Source organism: Dendrobates tinctorius, unplaced genomic scaffold (genome assembly GCF_039654945.1).
Source record: "Dendrobates tinctorius isolate UK_male_01 unplaced genomic scaffold, ASM3965494v1 ptg000226l, whole genome shotgun sequence".
Lineage (NCBI taxonomy): Eukaryota > Metazoa > Chordata > Amphibia > Anura > Dendrobatidae > Dendrobates > Dendrobates tinctorius.
This window is the reverse complement of record NW_027361893.1, coordinates 5,903,107-5,928,505: the sequence shown is the minus strand read 5'-3', so window position 1 is coordinate 5,928,505 and position 25,399 is coordinate 5,903,107. Positions and strand designations below refer to the sequence as shown.

At 43.2% G+C, this 25,399-nt stretch overlaps 2 protein-coding genes across 3 annotated transcripts in view; one reads left to right on the top strand and one right to left on the bottom strand.

The window, feature by feature from the left end:
- The window catches only part of LOC141059269 (uncharacterized), a 1,095,346-nt gene that overhangs the window by 293,814 nt on the left and 776,133 nt on the right, over positions 1 to 25,399 (top strand). The window lies entirely within an intron of this gene.
- Positions 1 to 25,399, bottom strand: part of LOC141059247 (uncharacterized) — a 317,930-nt gene that overhangs the window by 236,213 nt on the left and 56,318 nt on the right. Inside the window, exon 7 of one of the 2 annotated variants that reach the window (XM_073555555.1) lies at positions 3,656 to 5,187. The exons of the other annotated variant lie outside the window; for it this stretch is intronic. Within the exon in view, the coding sequence (XP_073411656.1) occupies positions 3,917 to 5,187 (1,271 nt within the window). The 3' untranslated portion in view covers positions 3,656 to 3,916. Of the gene's footprint in view, positions 1 to 3,655; positions 5,188 to 25,399 lie in introns of those variants that run through there. 2 annotated transcript variants of the gene reach the window in all.

The window sequence follows — 25,399 nt, the reverse complement described above, 5'->3', positions numbered from 1 at the left end:
TTGTTCATATGAGTTTTTGTCTGGTTTACTTAGTTTTTGTGTTCAGCCAGCCCTGGCTGGGACAGGGCTGAATCCCCATTTTGTCTCTGATCAGTTGATCTCTTTTACTCTGTCTTCAGAATATACCTGAGTGCTGATATAGGGAATTGAAGTCTAGCGACTTCAGGACCTTTTTCTATCAGACGTGTTGGACATTTTTTGGCAGGGTTTTTTGCATGATTGCAGACAGCAGCTTTTCTTTCCTGTCCTTTCTAGTTAGTGAGGGCCCCATCGTTTGCTCAGCCTATCTTTCTATCTGTGTTTGTTTTCATCTTGTTTCACCGACAATACATGTTGGGGGCTGTCTATTGCTTTGGGGTCTGTTCTGGGGCAGTTTAGATTTTACCTTTCTTTAGGCTTATTTAGTTCTCCAGCCATGTCGAGGCGTCTAGGACCACCGTAGGCACGCTCCACGGCTACTGCTAGTTGTGTGGATAGGATCAGGGGTCTGCAATCCGCTAGTTACCAACCTGTCTGGTTTTCTGGGCTTAGCTTGCTTTTTGTTTTTTCCTCCTCCGGTGACTCATTTATAACAGATCTGTGTCCCTCATGATGGAGCCATGATGTAAAATGGCTGCTGTCCTGTCTCTGGTCCTTTTGGGATGTATGGATGTCTTGGCAGAATCTCTCTGGCTGTTTCTCTCTCTGTCTCTTTACACAGAGGCATGTAACCTATTTTTAGACTTAACAAGTGTCCCTCATTCAGTATTTATATAAAGGGTAAGAATGGAGATGAGATCAAGCAGCATTACTTTATTTAAACTATTTGCATAGTTTTTCCCTCTCTGCTTTAGAAGTCAACAAACTAGCTCAATAACACAATGCATAACCAGCATCTCAGCAAACATCACTAGTGATCAAGGATAAGTGCACAATAAAAGTCAATATTACCGGCTTACACAAAAGTCTGTTTTCTTGACCAACCAGAAACAACACTTAAATTTGAAAGCCAAAATACAGCTAACATTCTATTATTCATTGTTTGCTAAAAACAGTTGTCTGGTTAATTAAGATACAATTCTGTATGTCTTCAAATTGCCAAAAGTAAAAGAAGTAATGTTTTTAAAAATATTTAAAAAATATAAAAGTTCAAATTACCCCCCTTTCGCCCCATTCAAAATAAAACAATAAAAAAATCAAACATACACATATTTTGTATCGCCGAATCACCTAAGCTGTCAATATAAGAAAAAAAAGAAATGACCTATGATGTCAATTACAGGCCTCTCTCATCTTTTTAAGTGAGAGAATTTGCACAATTGGTTGCTGACTAAATACTTTTTTTTCCCACTGTATAAAACTCCCATATAATATACTATCCTTGAACTCACTCCGCGCGCATCATATTTTTGTAGCATTTGTTAATAATATATATAGTTTCTCTGCATTGGAGTTATTTTTGCAGGTTAACAAAATACGATTTTCCTGTCATTCATTTCTCACACTCTAGGTATGATAATGACTTCTCTCTGTGTGGGATTTTTGACGTTTAAAAAGGTTGTCCACTAGTTGGACAATCCCTTCTCATTCATCATGTTTGGTCCTGTTAAAATAAAACACTTATATGAACCTCCCATTCTGGCATCGGTTCAGTGGTGTCGGCACTTGTGTTTTTGGAGCTCTTTTGAGGTTTTTGTGTCATGTGAGCCCTGTGCGCAATCAGTTCTGGTGTCACTGTCCCCACTTTCGGACAAATCGAGCATCATGAGGCAGTCAGAGAGCAGCCGCGGCCCTGGCTTCCTGTTAATGTTCAATACGTCCGAAGATGGAAAAAGTGAAGCTGACGCAGGTCTCGTGTGATGCAACAACCTCACATAAGCCCCGGGACAGTGAGTCTCGACACCACTGAAGCAGAGGCCATACGCTAGAGGAGTGTTTTTATTTTAATCAGGCCAAACATGAGGAATGAGTTCACTGAGAAAAAAAAAGATATAAAAAGATATAAAAAACATATACCCCACATCTCAGTATATAAGGTGAGGTGACGTATACACACTGACTCTCCAAGACTCTCATTTCTACAGGTTTCATTGTCCTCACCAAAAAGACTCATCAGGAGACTTTACTTAATATTGAACAACCTACATAAGAAGACAGGCCCTGCAAGATTTTTTTTTCATATAAAAATAGATTTTTTTTGAACAATGTCATAAAACAAAAATAAAAAAGGGATGATGACATACAGAGAAATATAAATGCAAAACTTTGTGCGGAAAGGATAAAGTTTTTTTTGCCCACTAAATGCTGGTACATACCAAAGCCCAGAAAAATTTTTTTTCAATAAATACAATGATACAAGTGTGGACATATGAAATCTAATGATAACAAATCATTGAAAAGGACTCAAAAACAAATCCAAACGGACACATAAGCAGGGTTCAATATCTATGCATGTTTTGCAAATGAAAAAATGCACCAATTAATATTCATTAGCTATAATAGATAGCCTCTTAGTTCTTTTTGCACACCATGGTCAAATATATTCGGAAAATCCATATAAATAGAACAAATGTGACATTGCTAAATAATATACCAGAGGCTAGAAAAGGTGCAAATGTTTACCCAATGTCCAAAGGCCACCACAAAGTACCCCCACCGCGCGTTTCGAAGTTCTTCCTCAGAAGGGGTGCACCATGGTGCATGGTGTTTATATTTCTCTGTATGTCATCATCCCTTTTTTTTATTTTTGTTTTATGACATTGTTCAATAAAAATCTATTTTTATATGAAAAAAACCTCTTGGAGGGCCTGTCTTCTTATGTAGGTTGTTTGTTGTTCACGGTCCTCCGTGTTGATATCTTGGGGCATATCCTTTGTCCATTTTATTTAATATCGAACCATATTCAAGCGAGACTAGACAAAAAAAACCCTAAAATCATGTATCATGTTATCCGAAACAGTCAGAAAACTAGCCATATACAGGCAGACCGCAGACTTCAAACTAGACACTATAAGTTTATAAGCCACTCCAGTGTCAGGAATAGTCTGTGAAAATACAGTATATACCGCTCAGGGAACACTTAACTTCCATATATAGTTTCCATATTCATACTAAATAATGGCACAGATCTCCCAGACATTATGGCTGCACATATCCCTAGTCTTTTTTATGTTACTGCACTCATTCCCTGACAGACCGCAGCATGGCCATTAGTTAGAAGCTGCTAATGATCTTTGGAACAGGTAAATTTTCCCTGAGTGGTATATATTGGGCTGTCTGAAAACGGAGTTTAGTCTAGGACAATTTGCCTGCACTACTAATTGACAGTTGTTACAATACCAAACTAGGGCAGTCCCTATAGGAGAAAAAAACACAATAATTATACTGTATTTTCACATACTTTCTATTCCTGACTGATCGCCACTGGAGTGGCTTATAAACTTACAAAGTATATAGTTTGAAGTCTGGGGTCTGCCAACATGTGGCTAGTTTTCTGACTGTTTCGAATAACATGATACATGATTTTAGTTTTTTTTTGTCTAGTCTTGTTTGAATATAGGTCAATATTAAATAGTCTCCTGATGAGTCGCCTTTGGTGAGGATGACGGATCCCGTAGAAATGAGAGGCTTGGAAAGTGGGTGTGTATACGTCACCTCACCCTATATACTGAGATGTGGGGTATATGTTTTTCTATTAGTCACCTTCTGACTAACCTTCAGGGGGTGAATTATGGGTATAGTTTTAAATTTGGAATTAAAAAAGTTTAGTTTTATCCTTTTGTCAGCAAACATGAGGAATGACAAGAGACAACCCATTTAAGAAGATCCAATTTTAGTTAAAACTATTCCAACATTATGACGATAAAAAAAGCTTCTCCCCTATGTGACATCTCTGATGTTGATTAACAGTTGATTTCCAAGTAAAATATTTCCCACATTAAGAAAATGAAAAAGGATTTTCCTCTGTGTGACTGCTTTGATGTCTAACAAGACGCTCTTTCCGGTTAAAACCTTTCCCACATTCTGAACAGAAAAAAGGCTTCTCCCCTGTGTGACTGCTCTGATGTCTAACAAGATGCACTTTCCAGGTAAAATATTTCCCACATTCTGAACAGGAAAAAGGCTTCTCCCCTGTGTGAGTTCTCTGATGACTAACAAGATATGATTTATGTGCAAAACATTTCCCACATTCTAAACATGAAAAAGGCTTCTCCCCTGTGTGAGTTCTCTGATGACTAACAAGGTATGATTTATGTGCAAAACATTTCCCACAGTCTGAACATGAAAAAGGCTTCTCCCCTGTGTGGATTCTCCGGTGCGTAACACAATCTGATTTATTGTTAAAACATTTCCCACATTCTGAACAGGAAATAGGTTTCTCTCCTGTGTGAATCATTTGGTGTTTAAGAAGATTCATTTTCTGATTAAAACATTTCCCACATTCTGAACAGGAAAAAGGTTTCTCTCCTGTGTGAATCATTTGGTGTTTAAGAAGATTCCTTCTCTGGTTAAAACATTTCCCACATTCTGAACAGGAAAAGGGCTTTTCCCCTGTGTGAGTTCTCTGGTGACTTACAAGATCTGATTTCTGATTAAAACATTTCCCACATTCTGAACATGAAAAAGGCTTCTCCCCTGTGTGGATTCTCTGGTGCTTAACCAAAGCTGTTTTATCTTTAAAACTTTTCCCACATTCTGAACATGAAAAAGGCTTCTCCCCTGTGTGGATTCTCTGGTGCTTAACCAAAGCTGTTTTCTCTTTAAAACTTTTCCCACATTCTGAACATGAAAAAGGCTTCTCCCCTGTGTGGATTCTATGGTGATTAACACAAGCAGATTTATTGTTAAAACATTTCCCACATTCTGAACAGGAAAAAGGCTTCTCCCCTGTGTGAATTCTCTGGTGAGTAACCAAATTTGATTTCAATGTAAATTTTTTCCCACATTCTGAACATGAAAATAACTTATTTGCTTTAGGAGCAGTTCGTTTTTGAATTCTTATTTTATGACTTTGATTTTCCTTAGTAGTCGGTAATGAATCAGAAGACAGGACCTGTTTCATAGGATCAGATGAGAGATCTTTGCTGTGAATGGATGATGGTATATCTGGAGTAACAGCAGTCACTTCAGTTGTATCTTGTAGGAGCTCAAGATCATCATATTTAAAAATTGAAGATGTTAGCTGTCCCTCTGATCTGGTACAGTTATCTAAGATAAAAAACAATTATTATTTTTGAATAGAATTTCCTTGAGTTTTATATTTTTGAACATTTCTACTTAAACTGTCCATAATAATGGCAAGCTATGTAAAAACTTTATTTACGTAGACAATGACAGTTCGCAGTCTAATAGAAAACCTTGCTGGATGAACCAGTAGTACGTGGTGTTCAACTGTTTCTTCATTCTGCCTCCCAAATATCAAATAAAAAGAAACCAATCAATGTTATGTAGTGTGCTGCAGTGACCCCTGTTACAGCTAGGGGGTGCTGTATGGGATCCCCAGGACATGCATGTAGGCGCTTACTTTATTGTGATGGGGAAACGGTGACCGGCAGGGTTGTAAATGGCAGATATTTATCACAAGGATGGGTGGCCTTGTGATGGAAGCCTGGGCATGTGTTGTTCAGCAGATCTACTGATGAGCATTTTTTGCTATACATTGGGAGACTTCCAGGTGACTTGGAGAGATGACCAGGGTGGGTCACATGGAAGAGAGTGTGTGTACCTGAATGGTTCAGGGTGCAAGGTCCTGGAGGGTCTGTTTTGGGAGATCCTGGGAGTAGGATCAGATCCCAGGAGCATGTGGTGCGACCTTGGACCTGGAGGCCGGTGTGTTGGGAGATCCCGAGAGTAGGATCAGAGTCCTGAATAGCACCTGGTGAGGCCCTGGACCTAGTGGCCTGTGTGTTGGAAGGTGTGCTACCTTCCTGAATAGAACCCGGACAGGCCACGCATGTGAGCAGAGTCTATGATGGCCCTGCGTTGGGGGAGCTACTGACCTTTAGCGGGTCTGGACTGTCAGGATTGCTCTGGTCACAAAGACGGTGAATCTGACAAAAGTAATAATAAATAAAGGACAAGTGATTATTCCAAACAGTGCTCAGAAATAGGAGGAAAGGTGTCCTCCTGCAGGATTTAGCGGTAAGTATACAATACTAATGCTAGAAGTAAAACCCCTCTGCGAGGTGTCCTTAATTTCACAAAAGTAGCAGTGTACTTGTCAAATAAATATGTCAAAATACCACCACACATATAAAGATGTTAATGCGTATGCGAGTAGTTGTAAACAGGAAGCCACAAGATCCCGAAACGCATAGGATTAGGACTCGATCTATCTTTCTATACACCTGTTTACAGGTAGGGGTGTGACGTCATTAACCCCATTATCCGCGGTCATACTGCTTGGGTCACTTGGCAATAATATTCCATAGACCTGCCACCGGCTGGGGCAACATCTGGTGTACACTATTATTGCACATACTTAGCTGTTGTGAGTTCATTTTCCCCTTCACCATTGAAGTCTGATGAACTCCCCCTTCTGGTGAAGGAAGGTAGTGAGGCTGATTACCAAGCACCTGAGCTGGATGATGATGACTGGGTGACGGGAATTGCTGACTGGATATAAGGCAGCCGACGCCCTTCTGCCTTGCTGGTGATCTCTCTGAGGGATTCTAGGAGACCAATCTGATTCCTGCTCAAAAGCTAAGTTTTCTGCTCTGCTTTTTGCATTTGTGTTTTGGTTTTGTTTTGCATTGTTTTTCTGGATTTCTCCCATTCCCTGCTGGGGTGAGCTGAATTCCTTTTTGCATTTTTGCTCTGTCTTCAGCAAATACCTGAGTACTGATATAGTCTTTTTGAAGCTTAGCGTCTTCAGGGCTTTTTTTTCCCTATCAGTCTGTTGGCTCATGTTTTGATAGGGTTTTTGTGTGGATTGCAGACAGCAGCTTTTCTATCCTGTCCTATTTAGTTAGCTTGGGCCCCATCATTTGCTCAGCCTATCTTTCTATCTGTGTTAGTGTTTTTTCTTCTTCCTTCACCGTCATTATATGTTGGGGGCTGCCTATTGCTTTGGGGTCTGCTCTGGGGCAGTTTAGATTTCCCTTTCTGTCTTTAGGCTATTTAGCTCTCCAGCTGTGATCGAGGGGTCTAGGGCACTGTAGGAACCCCCCACGGCTACTGCTAGTTGTTGTTGATAGGTTCAGGGGTCTGCAATCCGATAGCTGCCAACTTCTCTGGTTTTCTGGACTTAGCTAGTATTTCTGTTTTGCCTCCTACGGTGACTCATTCATAACAGAATCACCAGCCATACCGCAGATCCTAGGGTACTCAATAGCAGGAAAGAATTGTGGAAAAAAAAAAAAAAAAGTGTGTATATTTTTCCATTCTACATGACGGCACCACGAGAGAGGGGATCCGCCCAGCGAGGACAGGAAACCTTCAAGATAAAAGGGGCGGCTCCTCTCTCCGCATCAGTTGGTTTCCTGTCCTCGATGGGAAGCCCTCAAGATGAAAACCTCTTGATGATTGGAAGAAAGAAGAGGATGCCTGGGCCTGGGTCGGGTGATCAAATAGCAGGCACCGGTCTGCTACACCTGATACCAGGTACCGGTAGTCGCCTCGGGGGTCATATATTCCTATGTCCCCCCTGAGCGAGTGCATGGCCACAGCCCATGGGGCAGATGCCCGGGTGAAGCTGGATACCTTGGAGACCACAGGCGGTGTACCCTCCAAGATGTAAATGTACCCCGTAAAACGTCCACGGAGGCCACGTTCCGTGTTCCCTCCCTGTTGACGTATGGTGGCCATGCAGCCCATGTGACACATCGGTGCCTGGGCGAAGATATTGCTCCTCGGGGGTGCCACATTGGTGTACCCGCCCTGTTGAGACCAGACGCCAGTCCCCGTAGAATCCGGCTCTGGAAGGTTTACCTAGTGTATACGTTGGTGGTATAGTGGATCGTCCATCCTTTCTCCTCAGGTAAGAGGGAGAGCGCAGGTGACCGGTATGGGGCCCAGGCGCTCACCGGAAAACCGGGGTTCGCGCCGCTGAGCACACCAGGGCGGCAAGGACACGCGCATTGGAGCGCGCATGGCGGGGCCTTGCTGGGAGGAAGCCGACGCTAAACCGGAAGTGGTAAGCGGCGACCCGGAAGTAGAGGTGGCGCGCGCAGCAGACACACAGGGGTGTGCGCAGTCTCTAGGGGGCGCGCGGACACAGGTAGTGGCGCGCGCGCACAGAGGGCGCAAGCGAGATACGGGGCCCAGGCGGTCCAATTTAAAAAAAAAAAAAAAAAAAAAGAGACTGCTCTCATTTGGCTCCTGCTAAGCAGCTGGAAGCTGGGGGCTGCTATTTAAACCAGTAGTGGCTGGCGTCACTGCACCATTACATGGTCGGGTGTGACTGCTCTCAGCACAGGATAGCAGCAGACATATACGGCAGGATGGAGAGCCCCTCGCCAGAGCATATACAACCACGCCAGGAAGCGAAGGAAAGGCGGTCACGCTCACACGAAAAGAGCCAAACACGCCGCAGCAGCAGTGGAAGCCGCTCGGGCAGCGCACGGGCGGATCGTCAACGCAAGAAGGAGGGGTCCCTAGTCTCCTTAGGAGACAGTGAGAAGACCAGTCAGCCTCCAGATCCGGTACCCGTTTTGTGAAAGAGTCCGAGTGGTGAGTGAACTACGAGAAAGTCCAGTACTCTAATGTCTGTTCTCTTTCTCTTGTCTCCTCTCTTCCCTCTCCTCCCTCTCTTACATACATTGGCGGGGTGGAGTATAGGAAGTCCCTAAGAAAAGTAGGGGAAAATCTAAGAATAAAGAATGTGCTTTATGCAAAAGTCCCGTAGGAACAGCCTGGAATAAAAAGTTATGCCAGGAGTGTATTAACAAAACAATAGCGGAGGAGACTCCCTCATTCTCGGATAGTCTGAGGTCCCTAATTCAAACAGAGGTTTTTAAGTCAGTAAGTGCATTACAATCTGCGGATGCAGATAGGAAAACTAGGGATAGATCCAGCCCCTCAGGGGTCTCTCAAGAAGACTATACAGGATCAGAGGAGGACTCAGATAAAACGCACTATTCAGATAGTAGCTCAGATGGGGAAGATACGTTCCCAGTAGAATCTACGGATGAACTTATTAAAGCAATCAGATCTACCATGGGGCTGGTAGAGGAGCGAGCAAAAAAGACAGCCCAAGAACTCATGTTCAGTGGACTACAAAAGAAAAAGCGTAAGACCTTCCCTATTAATGAGCAAATAGAAGAGCTCATAAAACACGAATGGGAAAAACCAGAGAAAAAGTCCCAGATATATAATTCTCTGAAGAGGAGGTATCCCTTTGAGGAAGAGGCATCCTCATCCTGGGATAGGGCTCCCAAAATCGATGTAGCAATATCAAAAGTCGCCAGGAAAACCTCCCTACCCTTTGAAGATCTGGGGTTTCTGAAAGAACCGCTGGACCGGAAGACGGACAATTGCCTTAAGACAGCCTGGGAAACCTCGGCTGGGGCGCTAAGACCGGCTATCTCACCTACGTGTGTGGCTAGGTCTCTAAAGATATGGGTAGACAACTTGGAGGATCAACTAGAACGTGGAGTTCCCAGAGAGTCAATTCTGGAAGCATTACCGGCTATTAGAGCGGCGGCAGACTTTCTCGCAGAGGCTTCTGCAGACTCGGCCAGACTAGCAGCAAAGTCAGCAGCCTTAACCAATGTAGGACGGCGCGCAGTATGGCTAAAATGCTGGCCGGGGGACACTCAGGCAAAGATGAAACTGTGCTCTCTGCCATGTGAGGGAAATTTCTTGTTCGGACCTGCATTGGATGACGTATTGGAAAAAGCGGGTGATACAAAGAAAAATTTTCCAAAACAACCATTTCAAGCGGTACGGCGCTCCTTTCAGAGGGGCCGAAAATTCAGAAAGCAACAATTCAGAGATCGAGACAAAAACAATTCTGACAGGCGATACAGAGGAGGGAGAGGCTTCTATTTTGGCAAGCCCTCCAGGGAAGCCAAAAAACCCTCCCAGTGACGGTCCTTCTCAGGTGGGGGGAAGGCTCTCTCACTTCCTCCCAGCCTGGGAGAGAATCTCATCCAGCACCTGGATCCGACAGATAGTAGGGTCAGGTCTGGAATTAAAGTTCCACCATTGGCCACCACAAAAATTCATTCAGACTCCAGTGCAATCTTCTCAAGAAAGACAAGAGAGTCTGGAGGAGGAGGTATTGTCACTCATACAGAAACTCGTACTGGAAGAAGTTCCGGAAAAAGAAAAAAAAGGAAGGCTTTTACTCCCCCCTATTTCTAATAAAGAAACCAGACAATTCCTGGAGGACAATTATAAATCTGAAAGGCCTCAACAGATATTTGATAGTCCCATCATTCAAGATGGAAACCATAAGATCTGCAGTGAAACTCCTCTTTCCTCGGTGTTACATGGCGGTCCTGGATCTCAAGGATGCTTACTATCATGTCCCGATCCGGCAGCAAGACCGCAAATATCTCAGGGTGGCAGTCCAGATAAAATCTCAGTGGCATCACTTTCAATACAGGGCTCTGCCCTTTGGGGTAGCAATAGCCCCCCGGGTCTTCACAAAATTAATTGCGGAGGTCTCGGCACATCTCAGGGAAAAAGATGCCCTGGTAATACCATATCTGGACGACTTCCTGATAGTGGGGAGAGATTTCTCTCACTGTCAGGAACAAGTCAAGATAGTGATGGAGACACTTCAGACTCTGGGTTGGCAACTGAACCTCAAAAAATCCAAACTGGAACCAACAATGATCCAGAATTTTTTGGGCCTAACAATAGACTCGGTGGTGCAGGAATGTCGCCTCCCAGAGGAAAAAGAAGAAAAAATCAAAAACCTAATCAGGACAACATTAAGAAAGCCAGTAATGACTCTGAGGAAAGCCATGTCATTGTTGGGATCCCTAACTTCCTGCATACCAGCAATAAAATGGGCTCAGTTTCACACAAGGGAACTTCAGTGGTGTGTGTTACAAAACGATCTGAGGCTTCAGGGGCAGTTAGAGCAAAAGCTCACCATCCCGGACCCTGTACTCCAGTCACTCAGGTGGTGGTTACAGATAGAGTCCTCTCCAAGGGGAGTACCCTGGACATATACAGCCTCCAGAGTAGTCACGACAGATGCCAGCCCCTGGGGCTGGGGAGCCCATCTCCATCTAGACACCCTGTGGCTTCAAGATCCTTGGGCTCAGGACGAAAAAGATCTATCCTCAAACGAGTGGGAGCTGCTAGCCATCGAAAGGGCGCTGGAAGGTTTACTGACACACCTGACAGGACATCACGTGAAAGTCCTATCAGACAATCGTACAGCAGTAGCATATGTGAACCATCAGGGGGGCACCCGTTCTCGGTCATTAATGAAAATAGCGGGAAGAATACTGACTCTAGCGGAACGTCAGTTTCTCTCATTATCGGCCCTGCATATCCGAGGTGTGGACAACCTGAAGGCAGACTTTCTGAGCAGGAACCGGTTGAAGCAAGGCGAATGGTGCCTAAAAGAGTCCATTTTTCAACGGATTATGCTTATGTGGGGGAAACCCATAATAGATCTCTTCGCCTCAAAAACCAACAGAAAGGTTCAAAAGTTCTGCTCTCTAAGTCCAGCAGACATGCCACTGGCGGTAGACGCCTTCAGGATAAAATGGACATCAGGTCTCCTGTACGCCTTCCCCCCGATATGCCTCATTCCGTTATTCCTGAAGAAGATCAGGGAGGACCGAGCCAGAGTAATTATGATAGCTCCCTTTTGGCCAAAAAGGCCGTGGTTCTACTGGCTAAGAGTGATGTCAGTGACGGACCCATGGGTACTCCCAGAGGACCACGACCTCCTAACACAGGGTCCCTTCAATCACCCTCCGAACTCCAGGTTGCATTTGACAGCCTGGAATTTGAAAGGTCACTGTTAGAGAAAAAAGGGTTTTCACAAAGGTTAATTTCCACCCTAATCAGTAGCAGAAAGCCAGTGACTACGAAAATATACGGGAGAATATGGAGAAAATTTTTGTCCACCTCAGGCCCAATACGGGAGGGAGAAGTACCGGTGAGGGCAGTGCTAGAGTTTCTGCAAAGGGGTTTAGACTTGGGCTTAGCTGTCAGCACCCTCAAAGTACACGTTTCAGCCCTGGCAGCATTATTCAACTATGACCTAGCAAATGATAGATGGGTGGCCAGGTTTATCCGGGCCTGTACTAGGGCTAACTCTGTCCCATCTCCTAAACCTCCTCCCTGGGATCTAAACTTAGTCCTATCTATAACAGAAAGTCCATTTGAACCACTAGACGTGACATCAGATAAAGTGTTAACTTTAAAAACAGCCTTATTAGTGGCACTTACATCGGCACGTAGGGTGGGGGACTTACACGCACTGTCAGCAGACCCGCCATACACTCAGGTTATGGACGATAGAGTTGTCTTAAGATTAGACCCAGCATACCTCCCTAAGGTAGTGTCGAAATTCCACAGAGCTCAGGAAGTAGTCTTGCCATCCTTTTGTCCTAACCCCGGTAACAAGAAGGAGGAGAGGCTACATTGCTTAGATGTTAGGAGATGTATCCTACAATATTTAGAGATGACAAAACCCTGGAGGAAACAGAGGGCCCTGTTTGTTTCATACCAGGGGGCAAGGAAGGGCCTTAAAGCCTCTAAGCAAACTAAAGCTAGATGGGTGAGAGAGGCCATCATACTAGCATATGGTAGTGCAGGCAGGGCTGTTCCAGAGGGCCTAAAAGCCCATTCCACGAGGGCCATGGCAACGTCCTGGGCGGAGAGAGCGGACGCCTCCATCGACCAAATCTGTAAGGTGGCCGCTTGGTCCTCTCCGTCTACCTTTTTCAAGCATTACAGATTAGACCTATCTGCTACCTCTGATCTCACATTCGGGAGAAGAGTGTTACAAGCAGTGATCCCCCCCAAAGAGAATACAAATCTCTGTAACTCTCTCGTGGTGCCGTCATGTAGAATGGAAAAACACGGGTATTACATACCTGGTAATGTGTTTTTTCATGAGACATGACGGCACCCTTATATTCCCGCCCTATTGATCACGTCATTAGTTGGGTGCATTATTAGTATTATACACTCCCTTGGTGTCGGAAATTTAACAGTATTAAAGTTGTATTATTTATGTGTACACTAACCTGCGGAGTTCCTCTCGTGCTCTGTAAAACAACTGATGCGGAGAGAGGAGCCGCCCCTTTTATCTTGAAGGTTTCCTGTCCTCGCTGGGCGGATCCCCTCTCTCGTGGTGCCGTCATGTCTCATGAAAAAACACATTACCAGGTATGTAATACCCGTGTTTTCTCCTTTATATCTCTGAGGCCGTAGGGGGATTTTTTTTTCTCTCAATGGAGATAAAGCAATTGTCTGATCGTGTGGAGCAGCTCGCTGCGGAAGTGCGGGGAATTTCCGCCTACCTTGATCATTCACATGCTGCTGAACCAAAGATCCCTACTCCTGATGTGTTTTTTGGGGATTGGTCTAAATTTTTGAATTTCAAAAATAATTGTAAATTATTTTTTGCCTTGAAGCCTAACTCGTCAGGGAGCTCCGCGCAGCAGGTTAAAATTGTCATCTCTTTGCTGCGTGGCGATCCCCAGGATTGGGCATTTTCTTTGAAACCAGATGATCCTATTCTGACTAATGTGAACGCATTTTTTCAAGCCTTGGGGTTGTTGTATGACGAACCTAATGCTATTGATCAGGCTGAAAAGACCCTGTTGGCATTGAGCCAGGGTCGAGATTCTGCAGAATTGTACTGTCAAAAATTCCGAAAGTGGGCGGTCCTTACTACCTGGAATGATAATGCCTTGGCAGCTCACTTTCGGAAGGGTTTGTCAGAAGCCGTAAAAGATACTATGGTGGGATTTCCTGTTCCCTCTGGTCTTGACGATTCTATGTCATTAGCCATTCAGGTTGATCGGTGTTTACGTGAACGCAGGACTGCACGAGAGGTGTGGCCACCTGTTGAACAAGTGTCTGAACCTATGCAATGTGATAGAGTTTTGCCCAGGGAGCAACGTCAGGAGTTCAGAAGGCGTAATAAGCTGTGTTTTTGTGGAGATGCCTCGCATATTATTTCTGTCTGTCCTAAACGAGAGAAACGTTTTGCACACACGTTTTCTGTGGGTGGTGTTCAACCTAAGTTTCTTCTGGCAATTACTCTGATCTGCTCCCTGTCCACATTTTCCGCCAAGGCTTTTGTGGATTCGGGAGCGGCCCTGAACCTAATGGACTTGGATTTTGCTAAACGTTGTGGATTTCCTATGACACCTCTGCGGACGCCTATCCCTTTGAGGGGGATTGATGCTACTCCTTTGGCGAAAAATAAACCTCAGTTTTGGACCCAGGTGGTAATGCGGGTCCCCCCAGACCATCAAGAAAATTGCAGATTTTTGGTGTTGCATATTTTGCATGATAGCATTGTTCTGGGGTTTCCCTGGTTGCAAATTCATAATCCAGTTTTGGATTGGAAATCTGTGTCTGTGGTGAGTTGGGGTTGTCGGTGTGCCCTTAGTGAGGCTCCGGTTTTTTCCACCTCTCCTCAGTCGCATGATGTTCCTGACTATTTGGCGGACTTTTATGATGTATTTAGTGAGAATGAGTCTGCATCTTTGCCTCCTCATAGGAGTTATGACTGTGCTTTTGAACTGAGCCCTGGGTGTAAATTTCCCAAGGGTCGGCTCTTCAATTTATCTGTACCCGAGCACGAGGCTATGCGATCCTATATTAAGGAGGCGTTGGAGAAGGGTCATATTAGACCATCCTCTTCACCCTTAGGTGCTGTTTTTTTTTCCGTGGCCAAAAAGGATGGTTCATTAAGGCCTTGTATTGATTATCGTGCCCTCAACAAAATTACTATTAAATATCAGTATCCGTTACCCCTGATTTCGGATCTATTCTCCAGAGTTAAAGGAGCTTGCTGGTTTACCAAGCTTGAGCTCAGGGGGGCGTATAATCTTATCCGCATTAAGCATGGGGATGAATGGAAGACAGCGTTTAATACTCCGGAGGGACATTTTGAGTACCTTTTGGGCTCACTAATGCCCCTTCTGTCTTCCAGTGCTTCATGAACAACATTTTCTGAGACTTTGTGGATAAATTTTTGATTATCTATCTGGATGATATTTTGATCTTCTCCAAGGATTGGGATTCTCATGTGGAACATGTTCGGACTGTGTTCCGGATCTTGAGGGAGAATTCCCTGTATGTCAAAGGATCGCAATGCCTTTTTGGGGTACAGAGGATTTCATTTTTGGGATTTATTTTGTCTCCATCAACTATTGAAATGGACCCAGCCAAGGTACAGGCCATTTATGATTGGGTTCAGCCCACTTCTTTGAAGGCCCTCCAGAAGTTTTTGGGTTTTGCTAATTTTTATCGGAAATTTATAGCAAAATTTTCTAGTATTGCCAAGCCATTGACTGATCTGACTAAGAAGGGTGCTGATGTGTTGAATTGGTCTCCGGAGGCTGTTTCTTCCTTTCAGGAGCTGAAGCGAAGATTCACTTCTGCCCCGGTTTTGCGGCAACCTGATGTCTCACTCCAGTTCCAGGTAGAGGTGGACGCTGCCGAGATTGGTGCAGGAGCTGTTTTGTCCCAAAAGGATCCTGTAACATCTAAAATGAATCCCTGTGCTTTCTTTTCCCGAAAGCCCTCTCCATCTGAATGTAACTATGATGTGGGGAATCGGGAACTGTTAGCCATGAAATGGGCATTTGAGGAGTGGAGACATTGGTTGGAGGGAGCTAAACACCAAGTTGTGGTCCTCACTGACCACAAGAATTTGATTTACCTGGAGTCGGCCAAACGCATGAACCCTAGACAGGCTAGGTGGGCCTTGTTTTTTTACACGTTTTGATTTTGTGGTCTCTTTTCTTCCTGGCACTAAGAATGTCAAGGCTGACGCTCTCTCTAGGAGCTTCTTTGCTGATTCTCCTGTGGTGACCAAGCCTGCTACCATCTTAGGCGAAGGGGTAGTTCTTTCTGCCATCTCGCCCGATTTGAGACATGCTCTGGAAGAGTTCCAGGAGGACAAACCTGAGCGTTGTCCCAGTGGAAAGTTGTATGTTCCTGACCAGTGGAAGAAGAGAGTGATGTCTGAAGTTCATTGCTCTGCATTGGCTGGTCATCCAGGTATTTTTGGTACTAGAGATCTGGTGAGTCGGTCTTTTTGGTGGCCCGCCTTGTCTCGTGATGTCAGGAATTTTGTGCAGTCCTGTGGGACTTGCTCCCGGTCTAAACCTTGTTCTCGCTCTAGTGGGTTGTTGATGCCTTTGCCGGTCTCCAGCAGGGCTGTGGAGTCGGTAAGCCACAGTTGCGACTCCGACTCCTGGATTTTATCAGGCTCCGACTCCGACTCCTTCATAAATGGCCAATTCATAACAACAAATTTACTGTTGTAAAATATTAAACATCGTGCTTATTCAGTTTCTCACCATCATATAAGTAATCAGATCACTTAGAGCAAAAACTACATTTATTAGAATACAATTAGAATATAGCAAATAACTTTTATAAACTTTTCTAAACTGTAAGTAAATATGCAATAAACACTTTTATGCAGTTAATAAGAAGAAATCTATAAATTTGTCCTCAGAAAAAGTATTGCCTCTGTCAGATCCTCCTTCATGGATGCCCTCAAATCTGATCTAATTATTTTGAGAGCAGAGAACAACCTCTCTATACTAACTTGTGTTGGTGGCAAAGCAGTAACCACTCGGGCAACATCTCTGACAATGTCAGGATACAGAGGAATCGCTTGTTGCACTGTTATTTTTGATGAACGGTCAAATTTCTCAATTTCTTTTAGTGCACATGAAAAATTCTGCTGAAATGTACTGGCTGTGTTTCTTGATGGGGATGACTCTTCTATGCGGGAACGCTTTGCACGTTCCTTGTGATCCAAATATTTTTCGAAATTAAATTCTTCATCAGTTGATGATGAGGGTGAAGATGTGGCAGGACGACCAAATTCTTCTTGTTCCTCCTGACTGTTCTGCAACCCTTTCATCCTTACTGCTATTTCAAACAGAGCTTCTTTTCCTTTACTTAGCTGTTGATCATCTAGAAGAATCCAATGCATTGGGTCTACATAAACAGCTGCCAAAAGAATGTTATTTTGTAATAGTAGCTCCTCTCTCCTTTTCATTTATGTAGCAATGCCACTTGCAATTAACCCTCCTCTTTGGGACAGGCGAAACATCAGGTTTTTCCACTCCTTTAAGAAAATAACTGGAGTTAAGTCCTCTGCTTGTAATTTTTTAGTCACTGTAAATGGGTGCTCTAGCAATTTTTCCAGCTCAGTCACCTGATTCCACTGACTTTCATTTAGCGTCAGTTGAGGGTTAGCCATGTCTACAAGAAAGGTTTTCAGTTCAACCAAGCGCTGAATCATTAAGTAAGTACTGCCCCATAGTGTGACTTGATCAATAATTGCCCCTTTTCCAGCATGTCTCTTCAAAATAGAGTCAACTTTAGGGGTTCTGGCAACAGTAGCCAATTTTCTCACCTTGCCAATCAGTGCAGCAGCATGTCCTTCTTGCAGACTGTCTCTTATAGCCAGCTGTAGCGTATGCACAACACAGCGCATGTGATGAATGAAAGAACATATTGACACAGTTTCAACAAGATCATCTAAACTATCATGTTGCTGTTCATCTGAAGCAACTTCAGTTTGCTCCTCAGTTACAATACTGTGTTCCTCTATTTCAAACATTTGTGTCTGTGGACCCAGAATTTTCTTCTAGCTGCTGGTCACCATCATTACTCTCATTCATTAGCTTAATAGTACTTATCATATTTGAAGCATTGTCAGTTACGACAGAAAGAACTTGCTCTTTAAGTTCATAGTCTTGTAGAACCTTTTCCACCAAGACCTGGAGAAACTCACTGGTGTGATGAGCTTTGGTGTCTTTTACTGCCAATGTCTTGGTAACTATTTCATTTTTGTCACAAACAAATCGGACATTGATGGCAAAATAGTTCACTCTGTGACGTGTGCAGGCATCCATTTTAAGAAACAGAAAGCGTCCCTTGAGAGTTTTTTTAAGTTCTTCCTTTTGTTTAAAAGCTTCTTTGATTACTAATTTTCTAATACTCTCTCTCTCTCCAGAGAAACACCAAGCTTGCGGGCCATTTCCCCATTCAGACACATAAAAGCTGGTCGTGAAAATAATGAAATAGGCACACTATCCTTTACAACAAGCTCTATGATCTGTTTTTTAAATGTATCTACTGTCGTTGTCACAGTAACTTTGTCACTGACAAAATATCTTGCAACTGATGGCTGCAAAGTTCTCTGCTCCTTTGTTTGGCTGGAAGAGCTGGGCACTGGTTCATTGGTTTGGATGCAGTCTCTCTCATCCACTGCTTTCAGTACTTCTGGATGAAAGCGCTGTAAATGTCTCTTTAGATTAGAAGCTCTGGTAGGAGCATTTTTATCTTTGCCTGAATATGCACTCATCTTGGCTTCACAGCATTTGTTTTCGTCTGGATCATTTGTCATACACTGACAGACATAATGTTTTCTATCTTGAGTGATGGTGAAATGTTCAAATACAGCTGATTTAATGTGATGCTTCTTTGACATTCTCAGGTTTTTAATTCTGCATTCACAATCCAAATGACAATTGTTTTTCCTAAAAACAATTGTACAAAATTATTGCCAGGTCGTACAACTGATATAGTGGTCAGTAATACTGTTATTATTCCTCATGTACTCACAGTTAACTGATGCAAAGTTTGTTGAAAGGATAATACTTCTTACAGTCTTCCTCTTCTGAGTAGCAGGCAGCTGTGAGATGCTTGGAAGATGCACACCTAGTATGATCTAGTCTAGAGGAGGAGCTTTACTACTAAGAATTTGCAACACATTTTCACTTTCAGTTTCATACATTGTAAGTAGGGGGGTTGGGGCAGCATGCGGTTAACCAAGTATAAGATTAGATAGGGGCAGTGGAGAACAGTGACACACAAGAAGTAAGAAATGTCTATCTCCAGCAGAACTGCTTATCACTGTTGTTCATAGTTTGATAGAACATATATATTTGAGTAACATTTATAAAATTCATATGAAAGTTCAATTATGAAATATTAATACATTTTATTTAAAGCTGGAGTCGGAGTCGGTACATTTCTACCGACTCCGACCAAAACAAACTCCGACTCCGACTCCACGACTCCGACTCCACAGCCCTGGTCTCCAGGAGGCCATGGACCCATATTTCAATGGATTTCATCTCTGATATGCCTGTCTCTCAGAGAATGACTGTTATTTGGGTGATTTGTGATAGGTTCTCTAAGATGATTCATCTTGTACCACTCCCTAAGTTGCCATCTTCCTCTGAATTGGTGCCCCTGTTTTTGCAACAGGTGGTTCGCTTGCACGGGATTCCTGAGAACATTTTATCTGACAGAGGAGTTCAGTTTGTGTCTAGATTTTGGAGGACTTTCTGTTCCAAGCTGGGAATTCAGTTGTCCTTCTCCTCTGCTTTTCACCCTCAGACCAATGGGCAGACGAAGAGAACAAACCAGACCTTGGAGTCGTATTTGAGATGTTTTATTTCCGCTGATCAGGATGATTGGGTTTCATTTTTGCCCTTGGCCGAATTTGCTTTAAATAATAGAGCTAGTTCTGCCACTTTGATGTCACTTTTTTTGTAACTTTGGGTTTCATCCTCGATTTTCTTCAGGGCAGGTGGAGCCTTCTGCCTGCCCAGGTGTTGACACTGTGGTGGAGAGAATGCACCAGATCTGGGACCAAGTGGTGGATAAGTTCTCTCTCTCCCAGGAAAAGGCCCAGCGGTTTTCCAACCGACATAGGACCATTGGTCCCCAGTTTAAAGGTGGGTGATATGGTTTGGTTATCAAAAAATATCGCTATGAAGGTGGCTTCTCCTAAGTTTAAGCCTAGATTTATTGGACCTTACAAGATTTTGGAGATTAATCCGGTCTCTTTTCGGTTGGCTCTTCCTGTCACATTTAAAATCCATAATGTGTTTCATAGGTCCTTGTTGAAGAGGTTTGTTGAACCAGTAGTTCCTGGGGTGGCACCTCCGGACCCTGTATTGGTTGAAGGTAACATGGAATATGAGGTAGAGAAGATACTGGATTCCCATCTGGCTAGACGGAGACTCCAGTATTTTGTTAAGTGGAAGGGTTATGGTCAGGAGGATAATTCCTGGGTCTCTGCCTCTGATATTCATGCCAAAAGATTGGTGCGTGCCTTTCATCGGGCTCACCCTGATCGCACTGGTGGCGTGGATGAGGATTCGGTGACCCCTCCTCAAGGGGGAGGTACTGTTGTGAGTTCATTTTCCCCTTCACCATTGAGGTCTGATGAACTCCCTCTTCTGGTGAAGGAAGGTAGTGAGGCTGATTACCAAGCACCTGAGCTGGATGATGATGACTGAGTGACGGGAATTGCTGACTGGATATAAGGCAGCCGACGCCCTTCTGCCTGGCTGGTGATTTCTCGGAGGAATTCTAGGAGACCAGTCTGATTCCTGCTCCTCAAAAGCTAAGTTTTCTGCTCTGCTTTTTGCATTTGTGTTTTGGTTTTGTTTTGCATTGTTTTTCTGGATTTCTGCCATTCCCTGCTGGGGTGAGCTGAATTCCTTTTTGCTCTGTCTTCAGAAAATACCGGAGTACTGATATAGTCTTATTGAAGCCTAGCGTCTTCAGGGCTTTTTTTCCCTATCAGTCTGTTGGCTCATGTTTTGATAGGGTTTTTGTGTGGATTGCAGACAGCAGCTTTTCTATCCTGTCCTATTTAGTTAGCTTGGGCCCCATCATTTGCTCAGCCTATCTTTCTATCTGTGTTAGTGTTTTTTCATCTTCCTTCACAGTCATTATATGTTGGGGGCTGCCTATTGCTTTGGGGTCTGCTCTGGGGCAGTTTAGATTTCCCTTTCTGTCTTTAGGCTATTTAGCTCTCCGGCTGTGATCGAGGTGTCTAGGGCACCGTAGGAACCCCCCACGGCTACTGCTAGTTGTTGTTGATAGGTTCAGGGGTCTGCAATCCGATAGCTGCCAACTTCTCTGGTTTTCTGGACTTAGCTAGTATTTCTGTTTTTGCCTCCTACGGTGACTCATTCATAACACTTAGCCCCATGAAGCCTCCGGAGTCCTTAGATCCACGGTTACTTGCTGCTACAGATGGACTTATGCAGGTCAGAGCTAGGAGCTCACAGAACCTAGTTACTTTATATCAGCTCCCTGATACATTATAAACAAACTCCACCCACTCCCTTCAGGCCGCTAGGCTTCTACAGCATCGCCGCGTGTCTCTGGCGGTGGTCTCCTCGCGACGAAACATCAGACTCCTCCCACCAGTGCTGCGTGTGTCTCAATGCTGACATGGATGGACACTTCTGTGCCTGCTACAAATAGTGCCGCCCTTCCATGGCACAGGCCGGACACAGTGCACCCAGCTTTCCCAATGACAGCAAGATTAGTGCACCCTGCTCTTCTAGCTACCCTCTACCAAAACCCAAGGTAATAGTTTGAGCCTCTATGTTTAAGTATATGCACTAGCATTAATACACATGGTGGCAGTCTGGTACATGTACTGTATAAGTACATCGATTTCCAGACACTAGCAGGATCAGTGCACCCAGCTTTTCTAGCAACCTATACCCAAAGTAGTAGTTGTAGCTTCTGTTTATAACTACACGAATACGCATTAACATCTTTATACATGTGGTTTTATTTTGACATTTATTTGACAAGTACACTGCTACTTTTGTGAAAATAAGGACACCCTCTTGCAGTGGTGGGGTTTTACTTCTAGCGTTAGTATTGTTGTATACTTACTGCAAAATCCTGCAGGAGGACACCTTTCCTCCTATTTCCTATTTCTGAGCGCTACTTGGAATATACACTTGTCCTTATTCAACATTATTTGACAGGAGGTGGTAACTGTCACCCAAACTTAGCAGCTAGAAACTCAGGAGTGTGTCAGGCTCCACTGGGCTATATACAACCCCTGGAAAAAATTGTGGAATCACCGGCCTTGGAGGATGTTCATTCAGTTGTTTAATTTTGTCAAAAAAAAGCAAAAGCACAGACATGGCACAAAACTAAAGTCAATTCAAATGGCAACTTTCTGGCTTTAAGAAACACTAAAAGAAATCAAGAACAAAAAATGTGGTACTCAGTAATGGTTACTTTTTTAAACCAAGCAAAGGGAAAAATTTTTGGAATCAATCAATCCAGAGGAAAAAATTATGGAATCACCCTGTAAATTTTCATTCCCAAAACGAACACCTGCATCAAATAATAATAATAATAATCTTTATTTATATAGCGCCAACATATTCCGCAGCGCTTTACAGTTGAACAGTTTCAAACACAACAGTCATAAGTAACAACGTTAACAATACAATAATTAAAGCGAAATAAGACGACCCTGCTTGTGGAGCTTACAATCTACAATGAGGTGGGGGAGATACAAAGCATAGGTTTATAAATTAGATCTGCTCGTTAGTCTGCATCTAAAAAGGAGTGATCACACATTGGAGAGCTGTTGCACCAAGTGGACTGACATGAATCATGGCTCCAACACAAGAGATGTCAATTGAAACAAAGGAGAGGATTATCAAACTCTTAAAAGAGGGTAAATCATCACGCAATGTTGCAAAAGATGTTGGTTGTTCACAGTCAGCTGTGTCTAAAATCTGGACCAAATACAATCAACATGGGAAGGTTGTTAAAGGCAAACATACTGGTAGACCAAGGAAGACATCAAAGCATCAAGACCAGAAACAAAGCAATGTGTCTCCAAAACAGGAAATGCACAACAAAACAAATGAGTAACGAATGGGAGGAAACTGGAGTCAATGTCTGTGACCGAACTGTAAGAAACCACCTAAAAGGAAATGGGATTTACATACAGAAAAGCTAAATGAAAGGCATCATTAACACGTAAATAGAAAAAAAAAGTTACAACGGGCTAAGTAAGGAAAAGCAATCATGGACTGTGAATGACTGGATGAAAGTCATATTGAGTGATGAATCGCGAATCTGCATTGGGCAAGGTGATGATGCTGGAACTTCTGTTTGGTGCCGTTCCAATGAGATTAATAAAGATGACTGCCTGAAGAGAACATGCAAATTTCCACAGTCATTGAGGATATGGGGCTGCATGTCAGGTAAAGGCACTGGGGAGATGGTTGTCATTACATTTTCAATAAATGCACAAGTTTATGTTGATATTTTGGACAATTTTCTTATCCCATCAATTGAAAGGATGTTTGGGGATGATGAAATCATTTTTCAAGATGATAATGCATCCTGCCATAGAGCAAAAAGTGTGCAAACATTCCTTGAAAAAAGACACATAAGGTCAATATCATGGCCTGCAAATAGTCCGGATCTCAATCCAATTGAAAATCTTTGGTGGAAGTTGAAGAAAATGGTCCATGACAAGGCTCTAACCTGCAAAGCTGATCTGGCAACAGCAATCAGAGAAAGTTGAACCCAGATTGATGAAGAATGCTGTTTGACCCTCATTAAGTCCATGCCTCAGAGACTGCAAGCTGTTATAAAAGCCAGAGGTAGTGCAACAAAATACTAGTGATGTGTTGGAGTGTTTTTTGATGGTTTGTTTTTCATGATTCCATATTTTTTTCCTCAGAATTGAGTGATTCCATAATTTTTTCCCTCTGCATGGTCTAAAAACCTAACCATTACGGACTACCACTTTTTTTGTTTTTGATTTCTTTTAGTGTTTCTTAAAGCCAGAAAGTTGCCATTTGAATTGACTTTACTTTTATGCCCTGTCTGTGATCTGCTTTCTTTCTACAGAATTAAACAACTGAATGAACATCCTCCAAGGCCGGCAACTCCATAATTTTTGCCAGGGGTTGTATATACAGTATCGGCCATTTATATGGATAAACCTAAATAAAATGGGAATGATTGCTGATATCAACTTCCTGTTTGTGGCACATTAGTATATGGGAGGGGGAAACATTTCAAGATGGGTGGTAACCATGGCGGCCATTTTGAAGTAGCCCATTTTGGATCCAACTTTATTTTTTTCAATGGGAAGAGGGTCATGTGTCACATCAAACTTATTGAGAATTTCACAAGAAAAACTATGGTGTGCTTGGTTTTAATGTACCTTTATTCTTTCCTGAGTTATTTACAAGTTTATAACCACATAAAATATGTTCAAAGTGCCGCCCATTGTGTTGGATTGTCAATGCAACCCTCTTCTCTCACTCTTGACACACTGATAGCAACACCGCAGAAGAAATGCTAGCACAGGCTTCCAGTATCCGATTGTGTCAGATGCTGCACACCTCGTATCTTCACAGCATAGACAATTGCCTTCAGATGACCCCAAAGATAAAAGTCTAAGGGCGTCAGATTGGGAGACCTTGGTGGCCATTCAACTGGCCCACGATGACCAATCCACTTTCCAGTAAACTGTTCATGTAGGAATGCTCGGACCTGACACCCATAATTGATGGTATGGTGTGGTACATGGGGTACAAAGATAGTGGGCTATTCTTCATCAATGGAAACCTCAATGCCACTGGATATCTGAAATTGCTCCATGATGATGTGTTGCCCTCTTTATGCACTGAAGATGGCATGTTCCCTGAGTTTATCCAGCAAGATGGGGCACCTCCACATTATGGGTGTCAGGTCCGAGCATTCCTACAAGGAATCTGACCCCCTTAGACTAGCATTCCTTCTGCGGTGTTGCTATCAGGGTGTCAAGAGTGGGAGAAGAGGGTTGCATTGATAATCCAACACAATGGGCAGCACTTTGAACACATTTTATAAGTGGTCATAAACTTGTAAATAACTAATAAAAGAATAAAGTTACATTAAAATCATGCACATCATTGCTTTTCTTATGAAATTCTCAATAGGTTTGATGTTGTCATATGACCCTCTTCCTATTGGAAAAAATAAAGTTGGATTCAAAATGGCTGACTTCAAAATGGCCACCATGGACACCACCCATCTGGAAAAGTTTCCCCCCTCCCATAATCTAATGTTTCACAAACAGGAAGTTGATATCACCAACGATTCCCATTTTATTTAGGTGTATCCATATAAATGGCCCACCCTGTATTTAATAATAAATAAAAAAATCTATGGAAATGAAAGTCAGACATTGCTTTTCATCCATGCTTCCACAGAATTTTTTAAATAATAAAACTCATGAAATAGGCCTGGACAGGAATGATGGTTCCCTTAACTTAATATTTTGTTGTACAACCTTTTGAGGCAATCACTGCAATCAAACAATTCCTGGAACTGTCAATGAGACTTCTGCTCCTCTCAACAGGTATTTTGGCCCACTCCTCAAGAGCAAACTGCTCCACTTGTCTCGTGATTGAAGGTTGCCTTTTCCAGACGGCATGTTTCAGCTCTTTAC